We start from the raw sequence: 23,694 nt of genomic DNA, 5'->3' as shown, positions 1-23,694 counted from the left end.
CCTGCTCTGCCAAGGGGCAGCCCGACTACTTCTTTAAGCGTGTCCTTGATCCCGTTCTGCCCAGCTGGATGAGACCTCCCAACAGGGGTCTCCAGACACCTCCTGTAGGAGTGTTCAGTCCAGCATTAGGTCAGTACCTGGGGCAGAGGCCCCAGAGGAAGGAGCAGGCTGTCATCTTTGCTGTTTCACAGGCTTCGCTGATACCTGGTGCAGGAGGAACCTGGTGCAGGAGGAACTCAGAACACTAGAGTCTGGAGGGGACCCCCGGCAAACTGTAGCAGCCCTACAGAAGAGTGGCCCCACTGTTAAAAGAAAAATAAACAGAAAACAACAACATAAACCAAAAAGCCCCACAACAACCCCATTCAGAGGTCAGCAACCTCAAAGATTGAAGGTAGATATGCCCACAAAGATGAGAAAAAAAATCAATCCAAAAATGCTGAAAACTCAAAAAGCCAAAGTGCCTGTTTTCTCCCAGATAACTGCAACACCTCTCCAGCAAGGGCATAGGACTGTGCTAAGGCTGAGATGGCTGAAATGACAGAAGTAGGCTTCAGAAAGTGGGTAATAATAAACTTAGCTGAGCTAAAGGAACATGTTCTAACCCAGTGGAAAGAAGCTAAGAATCGTGACAAAACATACAGGAGCTGATAACCAAAATAGTCAGTTTAAAGAGGAAGATAACTGACCTCCTGGAGCTGAAAAACACAACAGGAGAACTTCACAATGCAGTCACAAGTATCAACAGCACAACAGACCAAGTGGAGGAAAGAATCTCAGAGCTTGAAGACTGTCTTTCTGAAATAAGACAGACAGACAAGAATAGAGAAAAAAGAAAAGGAACAAACAAAATTCTGAGAACTATGGGATTATATAAGAAGACCAAACCTATGACTGATTGGGGTACCTGAAAGAGATGGGGAGAATGGAACCAAGTTGGAAAACATACTGCAGTATATCACCCAGGGGGACTTCCCCAAATGAGCAAGACAGGCCAACATTCGAATTCAGGAAATGCAGAGAACCCCAGTAAGACACTCCATGAGAAGATCAACCCAAGACACATAATCATCAGATTATCGAAGGCTGAAATGAAAGAAAAAAACTTAAGGGCAGCCAGCGAGAAAGGCCAGGTCACTTACAATGGAAAACCCATCAGCCTAATAGCAGACCTCTCAGCGGAAACCCTACAAGCCAGAAAACATTTGGGGCCAATATTCAACATCCTTAAAGAAAAACATTTCCAACCTAGAATTTCATGTCCAGCCAGAGGTACAAAGAAGAGTTTGTACCATTTCTATTGAAACTGTTCCAAAAAAATGAAAAGGAGGGACTCCTCCCAAACTCATTTTATAAGGCCACTATCGTCCTCATACCTAAAACTGACATAGATACAACAAAAAAAGAAAACTTCAGGCCAATATCCCTGTTGAACTTTGATGCAAAAATCGTCAACAAAATACTGGCAAACCAAATCCAGAAGCATACAAAAAGCTTATCCACCACAGTCAAGTGGGCTTCATCGCCAGGATGCAAGGTTGGTTCAAATCAGTAAATGTGATTCATCACAGAAACGGAACTAAAGACAAAAACCACATGATTATCTCAATAGATGCAGAAAAGGCCTTTGATAAAACTCAACATCCCTTCATGTTAAAAACTCTCAATAAACTAGGTATTGAAGATACATACCTCAAAATAATAAGATATATATGACAAATGCACAGCTAATATCATACTGAATGGGCAAAAGCTGGAAGCATCCCCCTTGAAAACCAGCACAAGACAAGGATGCCCTCTCTCTTACCACTCCTATTCAACATAATATTGGAAGTTCTGGCCAGGGCAGTCTGGCAAGATAAAGTATATACAAATAGGAAGAGAAGAAGTCAAATTATCTTTGTTTGCAGATGATATGATCCTATATTTGGAAAACTCCATCGTCTCAGCCCAAAAGCTTCTTAAGCTTATAAGCAACTTCAGCAAAGTTGTGCAATGTGCAAAAATTGCTAGCATTCCTATACACCAACAACAGGCAAGAAGAGAGCCAAATCATGAATGAACTCCCATTCACAGTCACTTCAAAGAGAATAAAATACCTAGGAATACAGCTAACAGTGGAAGTGATGGACTTCTTTAAGGAGAACTAAAAAGCACTGCTCAAGGAAATCAGAGAGGACACAAACAAATGGAAAAACATTTCATGCATATGGATAGGAAGAGTCAATATTGTGAAAATGGTCATACTGCCCAAAGTAATTTATAGATTCAATGTTATTCCCATAAAACTACCACTGACATTCTTTACAACATTAGAAAAATCGATTTTCAAATTCACGTGGAACCAAAAAGAGCCCAAATAGCCAAGACAGTCCTAAGCAAAAAGAAAAAAGCTGGAGGCATTACACTGCCTGACTTCAAACTATACTACAAGGCTACAGTAACTAACACAGCATTGTACTGTTATAGAAACAGACACATAGACCAATGAAACAGAATAGAGAACTCAGAAATAAGACCACACACCTACAACCATCTGATCTTTGACAAACCTGACAAAAAACAATGGGGAAAGGATTCCCTATTTAATAAATGGTGCTGAGAAAATTGGTTTGCCATATGCAGAAAATTTAAACTGGACCCCTTCTTTACACCTTTTAAAATTAACACTTTTGAGTTAATTTTATAAAAATTAACTCAAGATGGATTAAAGACTTAAATGTAAAACCCAAAACTATAAAAACCCTAGAAGAAAATCTAGACAATACCATTCAGGACATAGGCACCAGCAAAGATTTCATGATGAAAACTCCAAAAGCAATTGCAACAAAAGCAAAAATGGATAAATATGATCTAATTAAACTAAAGAGCTTCTTCTGCACAGCAAAAGAAACTACCATCAGAGTAAACAGACAGAATAGGGAAAAGTTTTTGAAATCTATCCATCTGGCAGAGATGTAATATCCAGAGTCTACAAGGAATTTAAATTTACAAGAAAAAAAAAAAAACTCATTAAAAAGTGGGCAAAGGACATGAACAGACACTTCTCAAAAGAAGACATTTATGTGGCCAACAAACATGAAAAAAGCTCAGCATCACTGATCATCAGAGAAACGCAAATCAAAACCACAATTAGATACTATCTCACAACAGTCAGGATGGCTATTATTAAAAAGTCAAGAAACGAGAGATACTGGCGAAGTTGCAGAGAAAAAGGAATGCTTTCATATTGTTGGTAGGAGCATAAATGAGTTCATCCATTGTAGAAGACAGTGTTGTGGCAATTCCTCAAAAATCTAGAAGCAAAAATACCGTTTGACCCAGCAATCCCATTACTGGGTATATACCCAAAGGAACATAAATCATTCTATTGTAAAGATACATGCATGCGTATGTTCATTGCAGCACTATTCACAATAGCAAAGACATGGAATCAACCAAGTGCCCATCAATGATAGACTGGATAAAGAAAGTGTGATACATATACACCATGGAATGCTGTGCTGCCACAAAAAGGAATGAGATCATGTCCTTTGCAGGGACATGGATGGAGCTGGAAGCTGTTATCCCCAGCATACTAATGCAGGAACAAAAAAGCAAACACTGCATTTTCTCACTTATCTGTGGGAGCTGAATAGTGAGAACACATGAACACAGGGAGGGAAACAACACACACTGGGACCTATCGGCGGGGACAGCAGGAGGGAGGGCATCAGGAAGAATAGCTAATGGATGCTGGGCTTAATACCTAGGTGATGGGTTGACATGTGCAGCAAACCACCATGGCAGACATTTACCTATGTAACAAACATGCACATCCTACAGAACTTAAAAGGTTGAAGAAAAAAGACAAGAGTAACCAGTATTAGATACATAGATAGATCATAATAGTAGATTGATATTTTCTTCAGATTTGTTTTGATTCTTATTACTTAGAAAAAATATTTTTTATTATTTAATTGAACAAATAGATAAGACAGCTAACTTTCAAAATTAGAAGCACGTAGTTTTTATTTGCTCACCTATTGTGTTGTGTTTGTTGTATCTCATGAGGATTCCTAAATAACCTGAACCATGGTCTTGCCTATAGAGCCAAGAGAAACTAAGAACTCTCCTAGCTTAATCTCACCCATCCTGTTAGAAAGTGTCAGGATATACATAGAGTCATAAACAATTTTTAGTGGCAGTATTCTAACAAATCCTCAAAATGTAGATATTATTTCATGTAATATTTTCCTCTGTATAACATAACTCATTCTGTATTTCAGAGTAGAAATTGCAACTGTATCTTGGAAAACATAAAAGAAGATCCTATAATCCATTCCATAGTTACTTATTCAGAACTTTAAAATCATATGACCCCAAACTAGGTGATGAGCAAATTACAAGGATATGTGGGTAAAAATTATCAGACTTACTGAATTTATACTTCTGTTTAGAACATTAGGTATTTGAATATATAATAATAAAAACATTTCAATGAACTTTTGATGAATGAAGAAGTTAAGTAGTACAAATAGAGGATGTATTGAGGCATAGAAATGATTTGACCTGATGCTTGATTAAGTTCTACTTTTTGATGATTGAGTGCCTTCCAAAAGAGAGGGACAGCTTGATGAAAGAAAATAGCAAGAAACTGGGACTGAAAGACACATTTATTTACTGAGAATGAGACAAGAATTGTGGGAGTATGAGGAAAATTATGAAGACTCGCAGTAATTGTTGTGAAGAGTATGTTGGAGAAATGAAAGAAGATGAAGAGTTGGATCACCAAGCAACATAGGTGCTTAATCATTGCATTCAGGAAAACACTGAGGGTTAGCTAAGGTACTGCTTGCTAGGATCCGCATATATATGGCCCTTCGCCTTAAGAATTCTTTAATTAGGGAAATTGCTGTCTAGATAAATTAATATAACAGAAACGTGTATTTTTTGGCAAACATCATGGAGGAAGGAAGGACCAAATGCTGATAAGCGTGTATCAGAAAGAGTTTGAATAAACAAAATGTGATAAAGAACTTAGAATAGCACTTGGCACTTAGTAAGCACTCAAATATTAGGTATTAGAATTGATACATATATGCACTCAGTAAGCAAATATTAGGTATTAGAATTTACACATATCTACCTAGGAGTAAAAAATGAATAAAAACAGAATGTAAGTGAGGGGATAAAGTCATTTAAGGAAAGTGAGCTCAAGGAACAGGGATGTGTAAGAGGGCTGTGGTTTAGAATTCAAATGATAAAAGCAGAGAGAGTAGTAGTTTAATGTTTTGGAAACAGCATTGAAAAGTAAGCTAAACACCATCTACTACTGGATCAAAGGAATGAATGAATTTGAGATTTCAAAATAATAATGGCAACAAAAAGCCATATGCAAATGAAGTTAGAGAATCAGGGAAATGAAAAGCATAATGTAAGACAGCAGAAGCTTTCCTGGTAGTAGATGGAAGATAGAGACAACAGGGATGGGAAGAGGCACTTGATAGCTGGGTTGGGAGGTGGGTAATACTATATACACACAATACACGCATACATATATGTAGGGTCATCAGTGATGAGGCTTAGGTAAGGGATGATTGTAGATTTGAGTTAGGAGGCAGAGAGAAGTACTTAATCATAAGTTGGAGAAAAAATGTAATCTGTGTGCTATATATTTTAGAGAAGGATAGCTCAGGGAGGAAAGGTACAAGCCTAGAGGTAGGCACTAAGTGTACAAAGACACATATAGTTTATTCTTCCAAAATACAAATACATGGTTTTTTGTTTTGTTTTGTTTTTGAGCCAGTCTCTGTCATCCAGGCTGGAATGTATTGGCGCCATCTCAGCTCACTGCAACCTCCACCTCCTGGGTTCAAGTGATTCTCCTGCCACAGCCTCTTGAGTAGCTGGGATTACAGGTGCCCACCACCACACCCAGCTAATTTTTTGTATTTTTAGTAGAGATGGGGTTTCTCCATGTTGGCCAGGTTAGTCCTGAACTCCTGACCTCAGGTCATTCACCCATCTTAGCCTCCCAAAGTGCTGGGATTAAGGCATGAGCCATTGTGCCTGGCCCAAATATATGTTAATTAATATGTTCTGGTATAACTGATCCACAAATCCTTAATACTTTACTTCCCATCTCTTCATTCTCTTTCTGGTGTATTTATTCATCTTTATGTACAAAGGTCTTTTTTGAGGGGCCAAATTATGTCCTTGTCTACCTTTTCTTGGTCTTGTCTTGGATGTACCTTCTGTTGACTGCTGCCTCTATTTTCTTCCTATTTTCTGTTCTAGTAGAAAACTAAAAAATATTTTTATCATAGTATTAATTGAATAGATTTTGACCTCTAAATTTCAAAAGCCCAAAAAAGATTAATTTCTCTTTCAAAAGAAACAAAATCTGCTTTTTATCTATTTGATTCTTAGTTATTTTGATAATATTTGTGGTCCCTAATAGGGGAAAAAAAAATTCCATCCCACCTATACAGACTCCCTGGGATGATGATAAACTCAACATGTGTACAAAAAGATTAATCATTTTAAGACAGAATATTTGAAAGATAGGCAGGCAGAATGTTTTCAAATCAGTGGAAAGAGAAGTGGAAACAGAAGTAAGATATTAAGATATTAGAACATTATTTTGTGTATGCCATATTGCCCAGGCAAAAAAAATAAAAATAAAATTAAAATGCTCTCTTAATAGTAACTTTATCACCAGGGCCCCTGCAACAGAATTCACATTATTAGTTGAAGAAATTAGTCCAGTTTACTTTTTTCCCTCAAATGTGTTTTCTGAGATGTATAAACATATGTTTTGGTTCAATAATACATACAATGTTTTAATTGAATATAAAATGTTATTAATAAATGTCTACATATGCAGAATTATCCCTATCTTTCATATATCTGCCTCAGTTAAATGTAACTTAGGTAAAGATTTCTCTATCAGTGGTCAGGAAAAAGAAAATATTTTGTGACGATTTTTTTTTAAATGCACAAAATAGTTATTTTTTTCCTTAAAAAAAAAAAAATTGTCCCAAACCCTTCTTTCCTTTAGGTGGGGAGCAGCCTATTCCTCTCTGGAATGAACATGATGGAACAGCAGATGGAGATAAGCCTAAAATCCTCCTCTATTCCCTAAACTTGCAGTTCAAGGTAACATAAATAATAATGATACTTTTATAAAAACTTTTCTAATCCATTAATATATGCTTGTTATAGAAAATTTCTATCTTACATAAATTACCAAACAGAAAATAAAAATGATCTATAACTCCATCCACTCAGAGAAAAAGCTTTAACAGTATTATTTTAATATTCTTTAGGCCTTTTTTCCTGTTAGTATTTTTATATATGCATATATTTATACATTGGATACCTTTCCATATTAGTATATTTAGATTAGTTGTATCTTCTTGAACATCTGTATTATATATTGTACAGTTGTAACAATTTATTCAACCACTCCCTTCTGATGAACATTTTGTTTTTCTTCAAGTACTGCTGTTATAATTTACTCTGCAAGAAATATTTTTATTCACTTTTCCACTTAACTATATTACTTTTAGAAGGCTGAGGCAGGAGGATTGCTTGAGCCCAGGAGTTCGAGACCAGCCCTGGCAACATAGAGACTTTGTCTCTACAAAAAATTTGAAAAAAACAAAAAAATTAGCCAGGTGGGTGGCATACACCTGTAGTCTCAGTTACTTTGGAGGCTAAGGCAGGAGGATTGCTTCAGTCTGGAAGTTCAAGGCTACAGTGAGCTCTGGTTGTGCCACTGCACTCCAGCCTGGGCAACACAGTGAGACCTGTCTTAAAAAACAAAACAAAACAAAACAAAGACTATATTATTTTAATAGAAAACTTAATATTTCCAATGTTTAAGATACTGGTGTTCATAAAAGTTATTTAATTGCATTTAATGTATTCAATCCATTGTACACTAAATTTTAAATACAAAATATCAAAATGAAACATAATGGGTTAAAAATTGCGACTAACATGAGAAATTAACGTTGCCAGTTTTATCAGTTCATTAGACATATCCTATACAGGCATACCTTGTTTTATTGCACTTCACTTTATTGTATTTCACAGGTTGAGGTTTTTTTTACGAATTGAAGGTGCCATTTTTCCAATAGCATATATTCGCTTTCTGTGTGTCATATTTTTCTAATTCTCGCAATATTTCAAACTTTTTCATTAGTATTATATGTCTGTTATAATGATCTGTGATCAGAAATCTGTGATGTTGCTATGGTAATTGTTTAGGGGGCGCCAGGAACTGCACCAATGTAGGATAGCATACTGAATTGTTAAATGTCGTTGCACATCTCTCACTTTCAATCAAAAGCTAGAAATGATTAACCTTGGTGAGGAAGGTATGTCAAAAGCCAAGACAGGTTGAAAGCTAGGTCTCTTGCAACAGTTAGCCAAGTTGTGAATGCAAAGGTGAAGTTCTTAAACAAAATTAAAAGTGCTACTCCATTGAACACAAGAATGAAAAGAAAGCCAAACAGCCTCATTGCAGATACGGAGGAAGTTTGAATGGTGTGGATAGACCAGCCACAATGTTCCCCTAAGTTAAAGCCTAATCCAGAGCAACGCCCTAATTTTCTTCAATTCTGTGAAGGCTGGGAGAGGTGAGGAAGCTGCAAAGGAAAACTTGGAAGCTAGCAGAGATTGGTTCATAATGTTTAAGGAAAGAAGCTGTCTTCGTAACATAAAAGTGCAAACTGAGGATCAAGCTAGAATAATTGATGAAGGTGGTTACACAAAACGACGGATTTTTCCATGTAGCCTTCTATGGGAAACAGATGCTAGCTAGGACTTTCATAGCTAGAGAGAAATCAATGCCTGGCTTCAAAGGATAGGCTGACTCTTGTTAGCGTCAAGTGCAGCTGGTGACTTCAAGTGGAAGCCAGTGCTCATTTACCATTCTGATAATCCTAGGGCCCTTAAGAATTATGCTAAATCTCTGCCTATGCTCTATCAGTGGGACAACAAAGTCTTAATGACAGCACATCTTTTTACAACACGGTTCACTGAATATTTTAAGTCCACTATGGGTCTACTGCTCAGAACAAAGAGTCCTTTTAAAATATTACTGCCCACTGACAATGCACCTGGTCACCTAAGAGCTCTGGTGAAAATTTACAAGGAAATTAACATTTTTATGCCTAACACATTTCTTCTGCAGCTCATGAATTGAGTAATTTCAACTTTCAAGTGTATGATTTAAGAAATACATTTTGTAAGGCTACAGCTGTCATAGATAGTAATTCCTCAGATGGATCTGGGCAAAGTAAATTGAAAACCTTCTGGAAGGGAGAACATTTTGATTCATGAGAGGAGGTCAAAATATCAACATTACTAGGACTTTGGAACAAGTTGGTTCCAACTCGCATGGATGACTTTGAGGGACTCAAGACTTCAGTGGAGGAAGTAAATGCAGCTAGGGTGGAAATAGCAAGAAAACTAGAATTAAACATGGAGCCTGAAGATGGGACTGAATTACTGCAATCTCATGATAAAACTTGAGTGGGTTAAGAGTTACTTCTTATGGATGAGCAAAGAAATTATATCTTCAGATAGAATCTACTCCTGGTGAAGATGCTGTAAACACTGTTGAAATGACAGAGGATTTAGAATGTTCCATAAACTTAGTTGATGAAGCAGGGGCAGGGTTTGGAAAGGACTGACTGTAACTTTGAAAGAGGTTCTGCTGTGGGGAAAATGCTATCAAACAGCATCACGTGCTACAGAGAAGTCTTTCATGAAAGGAAGAGTCAATCAATGACACAAACCTCATTGTTATTTTAAGAAACTGCCACAGTCACCCCAGCCTTCAACAACCATTACCATAATCAGTCAGCCATCAACATCAAGGCAAGACCCTCCACTAGCAAAAAGATTACAACCCACTAAAAGCTCAGATGATTGTTGGCATTTTTTAGCAATAAAGTTTTGTTTTGTTTTTGAGACGGAGTCTCACTCTGTCTCCAGGCTGGAGTGCAGTTGCGTGATCTCGGCTCACTGCAACCTCCTACTCCCTGGTTCAAGCTATTCCCCTGCCTCTGCCAACTGAGTAGCTGGGATTACAGGCATGTACCACCATGCCCAACTAATTTTGTATTTTTAGTAGAGACAGCGTTTCACCACGTTGGCCAAGCTGGTCTCAAACTCCTGACCTCAAGTGATCCACCTGCCTCAGCCTCCCAAAGTGGTGGGATTACAGGCGTAAGCCACCATGCCCAGCCAAAGTATTTTTTAAATTAAGGTATATACAATGTTTTTTAGACATAATGGTATTACACATTTAATGGACTATAGTATAACTTTTTATATGCACTGGGAAACAAAAAAATTTGTGTGACCCACTTCATTGCAATGGTCTAGAACCAAACCCACATTATCTCCATGGTTTAAAACATGACTATTTTATTTATCATATACTGAAAGACTACATTTGAGTAGGTATATGTTGTTGATTTAAGATTCATTTTTTCCCTCCTAACATATAATCTGCTAGGGTATTCAAGTAACGGCCACTACTCCATCGATGAGAGCTGTAAGATTTGAAACTGGATTGATTGAACTGGAACTTTCTAACCGACTTCAAACCAAAGCTTCACCAGGAAGTAGCAGCTATCTGAAACTATTTGGCAAATGCCAGGTGGATTTAAATCTGGCATTAGGACAAATTGTCAAACATCAGGTGAGTACAGAATATGTTGATGTTAGAACTATGGCTTTTAAATTTTGCACATCAATTTTAACTACTTTAACTGATGTATTATTATATTTACAAAAATATTTAGTTTAAGTTCCTAAAGTTTCTGATTATAAATTCAATGAAACTCATTTACCTTGGCCTTTTGTTGAATATTGTAAGTGCATGTTGTGATGATTTAGTGCAGATACGCTCACATAAAAATCCAGTATCTTCATAAGCATTTGCTTGTATCTTTTTTTATTTTAGTCAGTTCTTAAAATGTTAAGCATACACCTTTCCTATAGAATATTAGCAAGTTCTGCATATAGTAATGTTAAATAAAGTTAAAAAACGCAGTTAGATTCTCTGTTGTATAAAAATGAATGTTCACAGCTTATTGGAGGTTTTTTTTGTTTTTATTTTGCCAAAAATTATTATGTAGATTTTAGTCTTTTTTCCTCTTTGAAGAACCAAATACAAAAATGCCAGTCACAGTTTCAAAACTGAATTGCTGCATTAAAGATGTGAGGGAAAAATGAACAAAAACTTCTTGTCATCTCTACTAAAAGTAATTTTTTCAAATGGAAACATTTTTAGAGGTTCTAATTATTTAAAAATTTTTAATACATTGCCATTTAGAATATGGACCTCATCCTAACTTTTATATAAAGTTTATCTATGACTTCATATTTACCTCTTGCATGGCTATTTTGTATATTAATTTCAAGTGTTTATGGTACTGAGTATAAGGAATATACATTAACAGCTGAAATTGAGAAAAATGTAATACAGTTTTTTTTGGTGAATAATTCCATTAACAGTGTTTAGTTTTATATTAAAACTTTTCCCATTATTTTATTTTATTGAGCTTTAAATTTTATTTTAGGTTTATGAGGAAGCTGGTTCTGATTTTCATCAGGTTGCCTATTTTAAAACCAGAATTGGATTAAGAAATGCCCTCCGAGAAGAAATCAGTGGTTCTTCAGATAGGGAAGCTGTGCTTATTACTTTGAATAGACCAATTGTTTATGCACAGCCTGTGGCCTTTGATAGAGGTAAGATAAAGTCAATGACTACTATCCTCCAGGATCTAGGAATGTTTTGTTAATGCTAGATAAAAATCTTGTAGTTTACTGGTGTAAATGCTTGACAGCGAAATGGTTCCTAAACCTGAAATGTGCGTATCCAAAAAAACAAAACAAAACAAAACAAAATTCTGGCTTTTTCCCTTCAGTTTTAAAAGTTCGTTTACATTTTAAAGTTATTTTGCCCTCTGCATGGACACATAGGAGTGTCTGATTCAGATTATAGAATTGTAATGCTGAATTTTTTTGTTTTGATAATTAATGCACCCATTTGTGTTTTGGCACTGTGTTTATTTTTATATTCTATAAACATTTATCATATACTGTCTAGAAGCGGATTACAAAAATAACAGCATCCCTGCCCTCAAGGACCTGTCAGTCCAGTGGAAAAGAAAAGAAAGCAGACTACACAGTGGAGTCAGAGATGTGTTCTTGGTTCTGAGGAATTCTCTACCTTTGCCTACACTTCTTAGAGGAGAAACTAATTCTTGATTTGACTTTTAATTAGGTGTTCACCAGGGAGATAAGGAAATGAAATTTACTTTTATATCCCAGGGCCTAGAATAGTCAGTCCCTGGCATACAATCAGAACCAAATAAACATTGAATGAGAGAGAATATGAATGAATGTGTTTAAACACATAAGTCTAAGAAAATATAGCAGGTTCATAGAAGAAAATAATGGGAAAGAAGGCTGAACAGGTAGAAAAGGTCTAATTAATGTGAATTGGGCAAATATATTTGAACTGTATTTTAGAAGTAATGAGGAGCCGTTTAAGAAGCCATTTAAGATCTCCATCAGTGATGGACATAGGCTAGTAACAGAATCTCGTTAGAAAATTGCTGTTTTGGAGATTAGAGATAACATTTTATTTTGCTGAATCCCATATATATGTTTTTCAGTTCTCATTTTACTGACCTCTCATCAGCTTTTATCAGCTCCTTAAAGTATTTTGTACTTTCGGTGTCCTTGACACAAAACAGGTTGAGTACTGGTTCTCCAAAATAATTGGGACAGGAAGTGTTTCAGATTTTGGATTTTTTCAGATTTGGTATATTTATGTATACATAATATCTTGGGGCTGGGACCCAAGTTTAAACATGAAATCCATTTACGTTTCATATACACCTTAAACACATAGCCTGAAGATAATTTTATAAAGTATTTTAAATAATTTTGTGCATGAAACAAAGTTTTGACGGCATTTTGGCTGCAGTCTCACATGAGTTCAGATGTGGAATTTTCCACTTGTGGCATCATATCAACATTCAGAAAGTTTTGGGATTTTGGATTTCAGATTAGGGATGCTCAACCTGCATTTGCTTTTCCTCCTATTTCTCTGGCTTCTCCATCTTTATGTCCTTTTTAGAGGCTCCTCCATCTATACACTGCCGTGAAATGAAGGTTTGCCTTAAGGTTTGTTTCTGTTTAACAAACTCAAACATCTTTGACTTTTCTCTAAATCAGATCCTTTTAATGGTATGTTCCTAGCATTATGTACTTTAAAGAATTTTAAAAGAAGTAACAGCTCTACAGATGAAGTTAAGTACCATATCTGTTTTCATTTGTTATTCCATCCCAGTACCTAACATATAATAGGCATTTCACAAATAAGTTAGAGTGAATGAACAGACCTGGATTTTCTTCTTCCTTGTGCCATTATGTGGTTGCCTGCTTTCTGTTTTATTTTTTCATTTGTTATTTAAACAATGATGACTATATGTCCTCTTAGATCTTTCCTAATTCTAATGCTACAGTTTTCTGAGTGTAATTTTTATTAAGCAACAGGATTTTGCAGCTTTTGAGCTTTACTTAACATATAGATTTACAGTGTTGATTTTAATTTTCTTTCTGCCGTGCCTTAATTATCAAAAGCTGTGCTGTTTTGGCTGAATTATAAGGCTGCCTATGACAACTGGAATGAACAACGAATGGCTTTACATAAGGATATTCATATGGCTACAAAGGAAGTAGTAGATATGCTACCTGGTATCCAGCAAACATCAGCCCAGGCCTTTGGGACTCTTTTCCTCCAGCTCACTGTCAATGATCTGGGAATTTGCCTACCTATCACAAATACTGCGCAGGTACAAAAAGTCAAGTCATATTCCAGGATTAAGAGCCAGGCATTTCTACATAACCATTTGTAACTATTTAGAGTATAACAATACATTTTTCAGTACAACGGTTTATAACTGTTTAGTAGGTAGCAAGTAAGATTGAATTCCTTCAACCATTATTCATCTCAGTGTATTAAATCTGAATCTCATGGGACTTTTCTCTGCAGCACTCTTATATGCTTCAGAATAGTGATAAGATTGATACTCACCAGATAACTCTTAATTTTTACCTTCATAAATAGAAGCTTAGTTTCAGAGTCATTTTATTGTTTTCTTTTTTAGCAAGGAAGTCATTGGTATGGACTGGTTTATAAGACGGAAATTAAAGGACATTTAAGAATACTGTTTAATAAACTTACCTGCAATAGAGTAGGGAATTCCAAAATGCTTTTATACTATAATATTTAATGGTAATGAAACTTCAAAGCAGTGTGTACGTAAAGCAGGAATCTTCTCTTTGCAACTTAGGACCAATTCTCAGGAATATGTAACTGCATGCACATGTGTGTATGAGAGAGAGAAAGGGCTATGAACATCTGTCAGGCCAAGAAGTAACAGTTATTAGCAGTAGAATACAGAGATCTGTATTTTACTGTTATAATTTACCTTAATAACTTGTAACCAGTTGTTGAATTAATTTATCTTTTAGGATTTTGTTTGGTAAGAGAGTTTTAAGAAAAACTTTGGGTTGCGGATGGGCGGCATTGGTATGTTTGTGTTTCAGGAACTGAAATGTAGTTTTTTAATAGCATGATGGGCTGGGCCTGGGAAGGCCATAAACACCACAGGTGGGTGGCATAGTGAGAGCCTCTCCCCACAACTAAAAGAGAGGCTTGAGATAGAAATATAGATAGCCCTTTGTATGTTAAGTAAGAAAAAAAATGCACATGGCAAGTACATTTCACTTGAGCAATTTAATTTTTAAAAGGCATCTTTCTAAGCTGCTCTTTAATGAACATATCTAGTCTTGACCCTTTCTAGATTTCTATTCCTATGACTCCTGTGAGGATTTCTAAGTTTAAAAAATTGTCACCTTTTTCTTATTGCTTCTTTAATGTATTTTGCAGTCTAATCATACTGGAGACCTTGACACTGGTTCTGCTTTGGTATTAACCATTGAAAGTACTCTCATCACTGCGTGCTCTTCAGAGTCTCTGGTTAGCAAAGGGCATTTCAAAAACTTTTGTATCCGTTTTGCTGATGGATTTGAGACATCATGGGATGACTGGAAACCAGAAATTCGTGGGGATTTAGTGATGAATGCCTGTGAGTGTCTTTTATTTTTACATACAGTTTAGAACTTAAAAAATAAACCATTAAGTCTCCATTTGTAAAATTAAAAGATGTTTAGATATAGCAATGTTTTTAGACTTCGAGAAGGAAAGCTATTTCTAGTTATAGGTAACAAACCGTATTCGTGAAAAACTACATCATTGAGTAGTTTTGGGAAGTAAACCAACCAGGCATTCTTTTTGGTAGTATAACATTTGAATGTTTACACAGCCCCTGACTTTTCCTGTAATTGATCCATGTTTGACCAGATAAAGCATTTTTGTCCTATCAGAATCTTGAAAGAAAATGATAAATGTATCAATATTCAACTCAACATAAAACACAGAACAGGTTGTAAATAGCCAGGACCAGGAACTCCAGCCTTAATTAATATTGACGTGAATAAATCCACATGTTCAAATTCGTAGGTGTGCAGAGTGTAATGTGAATTCCTGCAATTCCGTAATATTCAAGGTTGGGTATAACTAACACTGTGTTTATAGGCCATATTGAAGATATGGTATTTATTTGTATGTATTTTTATATTTATTACAGTAGAGCTGGTAAAGCATCATTAATGTTAATAATAAAGAAAAATTATAAATAAGGAGTTAAAACGTTGTGAAATAAAATTCCTCAATCTTGTAAACTAAATTACTTTCCTTTTAGAAAGCGGTAGCCCATTGTTTATGTAATTTTTTCCTCTCTCCACTAGAGGGAAATCTTTCTAGTTCCCATTTTCTTTGAGGAATGGGAAAACCTTCTATTATTTTTACAAAAATTGAAGTTTTAGCATTCAAAATGAATGAAAAATTCTTGGTTTTGATGTGTAGGGAAGGAAAAATATCTTTTCCTATTACCCTTTTAGGCTTTTTGCTGGGGCTTGTGTAGTAAAAGACCAATTAATGAGAGAAAAGCATATAGGTTTATTTAGTATGAGGTTTTTTTGTGACATGGAGCCTTCATAAGGAAACGAAGATCCAAATAAATGGTTAGACCTGAGTATTTTTATGCTACGTTTGATGAAGAGTAGAGAGTTGTAGAGCAATGTGAGAAAATAAAAAGGGGTACGAGTTAAGGGTAGTAAACTGGGGGAAACTAACCAAGGCCTATTTGTTAGGATTGCTCTCAGTGTCCCTCCGCTTTGGAGATGAGGATGCTCCTTTCCTCTGGGTACAGGAAGGGCATCTCTCACATGTAGGTCATATGACCTGCTTCAGAGGAAAGTCAAAGTCCTTCCTGCATCTGCTGCTTCTCAAATTGCTTCAGTTTAAAATACCTTCCATAGGAAAAGGTACCAATTTGGAAGGCAGTGTGTACTGAACCCCATCAAATGCTTTGCGTTTGGATAATTATAGGTAAAATACCAGGACTTATTTGAAATACTTCAGGTTACTGAGAAACTTGATATGGAAATACTCATGCCTATTATCCAAAAGACCAATATTAGCCTACAACAGAAATCTTTATAGATTTATTATTTTACACAATAGTTATACATTTTTTAATCACTAAAACATATCTTTTGTTTTTTTAATAAAAGACAAAAATAAATTTAAACAGTGATTTTTATTACAGTGACAGCTTTACCATCATTGTATTTATTAAAATATGTAGAATATATTTGGAAAAAAAGGAAGTAAACCATTTCCTTAACAGTTTATCTTAAAGGGCAAATGCATAAGAAATATAAAATGAGGCCGGGCGCGGTGGCTCAAGCCTGTAATCCCAGCACTTTGGGAGGCCGAGACGGGCGGATCACGAGGTCAGGAGATCGAGACCATCCTGGCTAACACAGTGAAACCCCGTCTCTACTAAAGATACAAAAACTTAGCCGGGCGAGGTGGCAGGCGCCTGTAGTCCCAGCTACTCAGGAGGCTGAGGCAGGAGAATGGCGTGAACCCAGGAGGCGGAGCTTGCAGTGAGCTGAGATCCGGCCACTGCACTCCAGCCTGGGTGACAGAGCGAGACTCCGTCTCAAAAAAAAAAAAAAAAAAAAAAAAAAAAAAAAGAAATATAAAATGAGAAGTATGCTCAGACTCCAGAATCAGAAATATACATTAAAAAATGAACAAATAATTTAGCACCTCAGTATATATTCTGTTAATACAGAACACTAACATGCTGGTAATCATGATAATCAGAATTATTTTTGGGTTTTAGAGGGGACTAAATGACATGCTTCTGTAACATGCTTATTGTTTGGGTTTCTTGGGAAGGGGTTCAAGGAGGTAAGCAGAGTAGTTATGTAATTGACATATTGATAAAAATTCCAAATGATAAAATGGACAAATGAGTTTACTAGTTTATAGTTTTTATTGGTAATTAGTATACCTCAATATTTTTGGACAAAGGTGATGTGTATAGGGCAGAGAAATAAGGAATGGTAGGATTATGCCTTTGAGTTTTTTTAACAGATCATTTTTAAAACATACTCTAGGAAAAAAGGTGACCCAGTAAAATTTCTTCTCTAGGTGATAATGTTTGTTGAGAAATGCATTAAAAATTATCAAGGACAATCTATAGGAAGAGTTCAAAGAATGATTTAAGTAGATAGTAAATATTAGGTGAATATCATCAATGTGTATTTAGACAAAATAAACCATCAGAAGTTTAGATGTCTGCAAGCTGTCTGTTAAAACCTGGGTAGCATTTGGTCATCAGGGCAGAAAAATTACCATCCTGTATTCATCCTAATGGTTGCTCCAAATCATCATTCTGTCTGTGATACAGAAAGCACAGGTATTATGGGGAAGAGACTAGTTGATTTCTTAGTCCTCATTTTCAGGATTCAGATCTACTTCTAAAAATCATAATATTCCTTATTCATTCATCATGGCTCTATATTCTATGAGTTTATATATTCATTTTTTAAGCTTAATTTTTTTATTGCTTTTTAGAGACAGAATCTTGCTGTGTTACCTAGGCTGGAGTGCAGTGGTGCCATCATAGCTCACTGCAGCCTTGAACTACTGAGCTCAGGCAATCCTCCCGCCTCAGCCCCCCAAGTAGCTGGGACCACAGGCACATGCCACCATACCTGGCCAATTTTTAAATTTCCTGTATAGATGGAGTCTCACTATGTTGCCCAGGCTGGTCTTGAACTCCTAGCCTCAAGTGATCTTGTGGTCTTGACCTCCCAAAGCACTGGGATTACAGGTGTGAGCCACCACACCTAGCCCTTAAGCTTAATTTTTAAAAATTCTCTACTACTTCCTGGGATAGGAAATCCTAAAAGTTTTCTTCTCCCTTTTTATTTACTAATTCTTCCTTTCACTTGGCCTCAGTTATATTGTTCAGATTTCAAAGGGTTTTCTTTTCATTCTAGCATTCTTGGATTTGAAAGGGTAATGTAGGTCTTGTTCAGATTTGTAACCATGACTACAAAGGTGAATTGGGTGATACTCCAAAACCAAATCTAGTTATTTCTTAATTAGAATTTGTATGTGAGACACAGGTACTATACAGTTCAAAGGTATAATTTAGATGTTAAAGTTATTGGCAGTCTTTAAATAAACATAACTTAATAACAGGTAGATCCTCTCTCACAAACTAAGTTGTACTATTTCTAAGTTGGAAGGATTTTTCCCTTTTGAATTTTTTCAAAGACAGAAATATAATGCCAAATTACCTAGAAAATGAATAGTAAGCTCAAATTTAAGTAACATTTGAATACCAATTTAGGATTCAGAGTGAGTTACAAAAGGACATTAAAGATATATGTACTCTCAAGTTTAAATTGATATTTAGGTTCTTCTAAGGATAACTGAGGAAGGTCTTAATTCTATGTTTATAGTTTACTTTGTTTAAAAGTTGTTTCCACTTTTACTGTGTAAAATTGTTGAATTTAATTAACATCTTTTTTGAAGCTGAAGTTACCAGATTAAAGCTAGGTGGTAGTAAATGTTTCAGAGTTAAAGTAGATACATTCTGGAGATAGGTGCATGATCTTGAGATTGACATCATGACCTTCAGCCATTTTTTTCCTTATAAAATGTTCCATGTCAAAAGAGAAGGTAAGACTGATGAATCATGTGTCTGACTTAATATGGTAGCTCTTAGTTACCAAAATTCTATTTTAAGTCATTTGCATTCTCAAAGTGCCATTCATTTATGACAACAAATTGTCATAGCATCCTGGATATTACTGGATAAGCCATCTAGAGTGTCAGAGTTGGCCAGGTGTTGTCACTCAAATAAGGAAATCACATGCAGAAAGTAAAGCTAAAACTGCAGTTAAATTATTTAAATCACAGAATAAAATATTGTGAAATATGGAATCAATCTTATGAGTCATTAAGATAGCCCTTTCATTCCAAAGATTAAGAACTAAAATCTAGGAAGGATAGTAATCCTCTTTGTATTTAGATAATAATCTTGTGTGAAAAATTAAGAGTACAATATATAATCACAAATGTATTTTCATGGAAAACTATTTTTGGGGTGATTTTTCTACAGGTGTAGTTCCAGATGGCACCTATGAAGTATGTTCAAGAACTACAGGACAAGCAGCAGCTGGTAGGTTCACATTCAGCATTATTTTGTGTTAGACAGAATTCTGCCTTTATTTTAATGGCAAGAGAATTATGTGTTAGATAGAATTCTGCCTTTATTTTAATGGCAAGAGAATCTTTTGGCCAAGCTAATTCTGGTGTTCACTAATTTAAAAAAAAAACTGTTTTGTATTAGAACATTTGTATTTAACAATTATTAATCAGACACTGTGTTTTTATATATATAAAATATATATTATATATGATTTTTAATATATTTTATATATTGTATATTTATTTTTATATAAATATAAAATATATAATACATAACATATATATTTATTTTATACATATATACAGTAGACATATATATATATACTACAAGATGTTTTGGAAAAGATTAAAATGAATAAGATATACTTTCTATCCTCCATACTTTTAAATTCTTACAATATAGTTAAGGCACATGCAGCAAAATTACATTGAAATATGTGATATGTACAATAAAACATAAAATTCCCATTGCTATTGAAATGTATAAAAGGAAGAGATATTTTCAAATATGGGAGAGTACTGGGATCAGAGAAAACTTGATGGAGAGACAAACATTTAAACAAGCACTCAAAGGACGGGATAAATCTTTCTTAAACAAAAACTGGGAGATGTGGGCCAGAGAAAATTCAGGCAGAGAGAATAATATAACATGAATCATGATGTTAAAGCACAGTATTCAGATTTGCCCAATTTAGCTAGAGTAGAGTTATATTAAAGAAAAGATGGAAAAATGTTAAATGCCAAGGAGTTTGATTTAGTGGGCTAGCCATTGAATGTTTCTGAACAAGAAGGCAAATGGCGACACTATCAAAGGAACACTTTCAAAGATTAGAGGGCAAAAAAACCTAGGAAACCAGTTAGGAGGTAACTATGAAAGTGGTAATGTGTCTTGACTAAGATGATAGCACAATGTAAATTTTTATTATTTTGCTTGTTATAAAATTGGACAGGGTGAGCTACAGAGATACTTATTTAAGGGCTCTTAAAATGTTGACAGAGGTAGAAATTGATTAAGGTTAGTAGATTGCCAGTCTCTCCTTACTGTTCTCTGTTTTCCTTCCCAAGCCTAGCCTTAGCGCTCATCTTAAGTTACCTTAGAAAGCACCAAGGCCTAGAGTCTGACAGAGAACTGGAAAAGTTAGAGAATTTTCAACTGAGGTCACAAATAAATATTTGTCAGGACTTTTGTTGTAAGTGACAACAACCCACTTAGACTAGATTAACCAAAAGGGGATACTTATTAAAAGGTTATTTTCAGACTACAGTTCAACTTAGGCATGGTTATTTCAGGCAAGAGAAGGAACCAGGTCAATTCAGGAGCCCTTAGGAACTACTAGAACCAAGATCCAAACTGTCACCAAGACTCTTTGTAGCTCTTGTCTTTGCTTCTTTGTTCTACTCTTGGCTACTTTTTTCTTCTTCTTCTTCTAACTTATAACCTCTTTCTTATACATGGCAAGAAACATTGTGGAGTCTTGTTTCTCCACCCTCAGTCATTAGAGAAGGACCAACCTTTCCTCAAGTCCAGGCAAAATATCTTATTTTTCCAACTTTGACCTTCACCTGGACAATTACATAATTAATTCTATCTAATGAGCTAAGGTCATGGCAGTTCCTACTATAGCTATAGGATGGTGGATCAGCTTGGGGTCAGGGAGTGACCCTGTAGTTCATAGGGAAAAAAAAATAGGTGCTATACAGAGAAAACAGTAGATGCACCCTGTACACATAGAGAAATCAATCCTGTAGTCTGATGTTTCTGACAAGTTTAACAGTGAAAGACATTAGTTATTGTATGTGGCCATCATCCATTTGCTTTGTAAAGTTACTTCAATTTCTATACTCAGGACTTACCAAAAATGCAACTTCTTTATTTAAACAGAAAGCAGTAGTGCTGGAACCTGGACACTCAATGTATTGTGGAAAATGTGTGGGATCGATGTTCACATGGATCCTAACATTGGCAAAAGGCTTAATGCTCTGGGCAATACTCTTACAACACTGACAGGAGAGGAAGACATAGATGACATTGCTGACTTAAATTCAGTGAACATAGCTGACCTGTCAGATGAAGACGAAGTTGATACTATGTCTCCCACTATCCATACTGTAAGTAAACTCACTGTTAGAATTTTTCAGGATTGGCTTTTACCCTGAGACAGGGATATTTTTTGTTGAGTGTTATTTAGTATATTATAGTTGCTATTTGTGGAGGAAGAGAAGGGAGTGGTGGTTCACTGTGTCTACATTTCATAATATTGTCTTTTAATCGAGTTCTGTACTACATGTTGACTGTCATCCAACTTGTACTTTAACCTATAGGTAACATAATATTAAAAGTGAAGTGAGTAGGGAGTGGGGCAGGGTGGGGAATGGGAATAAATTGCTAACAGGTATGAGGTTTCTGACTGATGAAAATATTCCCAACTAAGATTTTAATGATGGTTGTACAACTTTGTGAATATACTAAATGGGTGAATTTTATGGTACGTGAGTTATATCTCAATAAAGATGTTCAAGATGAATTTCAAAGCAAAGTGCATACACAAAATGAAATGATACATTTTAAAAATAGTATTTTCATCTATACTATACATTCTGTAGTTTCAAGTTATTTCGTGGCAAAAAGCAACTTATTCTTTGATTTCATTCTGGTATTGATTTTTCAAAATTATTTTCAATATCTTTTAACTTTTGTACCATGAAATAGTTTTGTTCTTGGGAAGAAATTTTTTTAAATTTAATATTACTGTTTATTACTTAGAGTTCAGATGGAAATTCAGTAAATGGAGATGGCCACAAACTCACCTTTGGGCAGCGACTTGTAAATCACCTACTAGGCCTGACACCCCCAAATCAGCGCCATTCTGTTCCTGCAGAGTATCTGTGTGACCCAGAGATGTGGGGCTCCCCTCAGTCTAGCCAGTCCCATTTGAAAGCATGCAGAGCACACTCATGGGGAAACGTAGGTGGCAACTAAATAGATTCCTTATGAAATTGAAGGGATTTAAATCAATGGAGAATTCCAATCTTAATATAGATGGCTTTGATTCTTGCATGCTTTGATTTAAGGTGTTAATTTTGTGATAGTATAGATTTGCTTTGTAACTTGAGGGTGGTATTGACAGATACACTTTTGACTTTTCAGGAAGCCATAGATTATCGAAGACAGGCAGCATCTGCTAGCCAGCCAGGAGAACTTAGAGGAAGAAAAATTATGAAGCGTATAGTGGATATCAGAGAACTGAATGAACAGGCCAAAGTAATAGATGATCTGAAGTATGTATAATGATTTTTAATTTGACATAATGTTCCCTAATTTTAGAATCATAAGATGTTAAAAGTGGAAGAAATTGTATTTGGTCTAATACAAACTCTTTAGTTTATCTGTGATATCACCAGGGTCCAGAGTTGTTTAATAATTTGGCCAAGATCATACACTCATTAGTAATAAAGTTAGGCATGAGGCTGGGTGTGGTGGCTGATGCCTGTAATCCCAGCACTTTGGGAGGCCGAGGCAGGTGGGTCACCTGAGGTGAGGAGTTCAAGACCAGCCTGGGTGACATGGTGAAACCCGTCTCTACTGAAAATACAAAAATTAGCTGGCTGTGGTGGTGCATGCCTGTAATCCCAGCTACTTGGGAGGCTGAGGCAGGAGAATCACTTGAGCCCGGGAGGAAGAGGTTGCAGTGAGCCGAGATTGCACCATTACACTCCAGCCTGGGTGACAGAGCGAGACTCCATCTCCAAAAAAAAAAGGCATGAAATCCTAGTGTCCTAGTGTTTTTCACAACTTATTTCTGAGTGCTTTATGACTGACTTTATATCACATATATGTATCTTTACATGTGTATTTACTCTTATATGTATCTTCACAGGCATATATAAATAAATGCATTAATCTTTATCTGTTGCCTGCTGGGTATTACTATGTAACACTTCTTCTATTGCAGTAAATATTCTTCTTGCTA

The 23,694-nt window shown here is 35.6% G+C and overlaps 1 protein-coding gene across 8 annotated transcripts in view; it reads left to right on the top strand.

The window, feature by feature from the left end:
* The window catches only part of BLTP1 (bridge-like lipid transfer protein family member 1), a 211,409-nt gene that overhangs the window by 144,000 nt on the left and 43,715 nt on the right, over positions 1 to 23,694 (top strand). For 6 of the 8 annotated variants that reach the window (XM_050792618.1, XM_050792619.1, XM_050792620.1 and 3 more), the window contains 9 exons: positions 7,043 to 7,140; positions 10,517 to 10,702; positions 11,586 to 11,754; positions 13,660 to 13,871; positions 14,972 to 15,170; positions 19,635 to 19,694; positions 21,606 to 21,832; positions 22,488 to 22,688; positions 22,872 to 23,002. In XM_050792618.1, coding sequence (XP_050648575.1) covers positions 7,043 to 7,140; positions 10,517 to 10,702; positions 11,586 to 11,754; positions 13,660 to 13,871; positions 14,972 to 15,170; positions 19,635 to 19,694; positions 21,606 to 21,832; positions 22,488 to 22,688; positions 22,872 to 23,002 — 1,483 coding nt within the window. The remainder of the gene's footprint in view (positions 1 to 7,042; positions 7,141 to 10,516; positions 10,703 to 11,585; positions 11,755 to 13,659; positions 13,872 to 14,971; positions 15,171 to 19,634; positions 19,695 to 21,605; positions 21,833 to 22,487; positions 22,689 to 22,871; positions 23,003 to 23,694) is intronic. The other 2 variants (XM_050792623.1, XM_050792622.1) reach the window with 1 other exon arrangement.

This window comes from Macaca thibetana, chromosome 5 (assembly GCF_024542745.1).
Source record: "Macaca thibetana thibetana isolate TM-01 chromosome 5, ASM2454274v1, whole genome shotgun sequence".
NCBI classification, from domain to species: Eukaryota; Metazoa; Chordata; class Mammalia; order Primates; family Cercopithecidae; genus Macaca; species Macaca thibetana.
The sequence above is the reverse complement of the archived record's forward strand: the minus strand, read 5'-3'. Positions and strand labels throughout refer to the sequence as shown.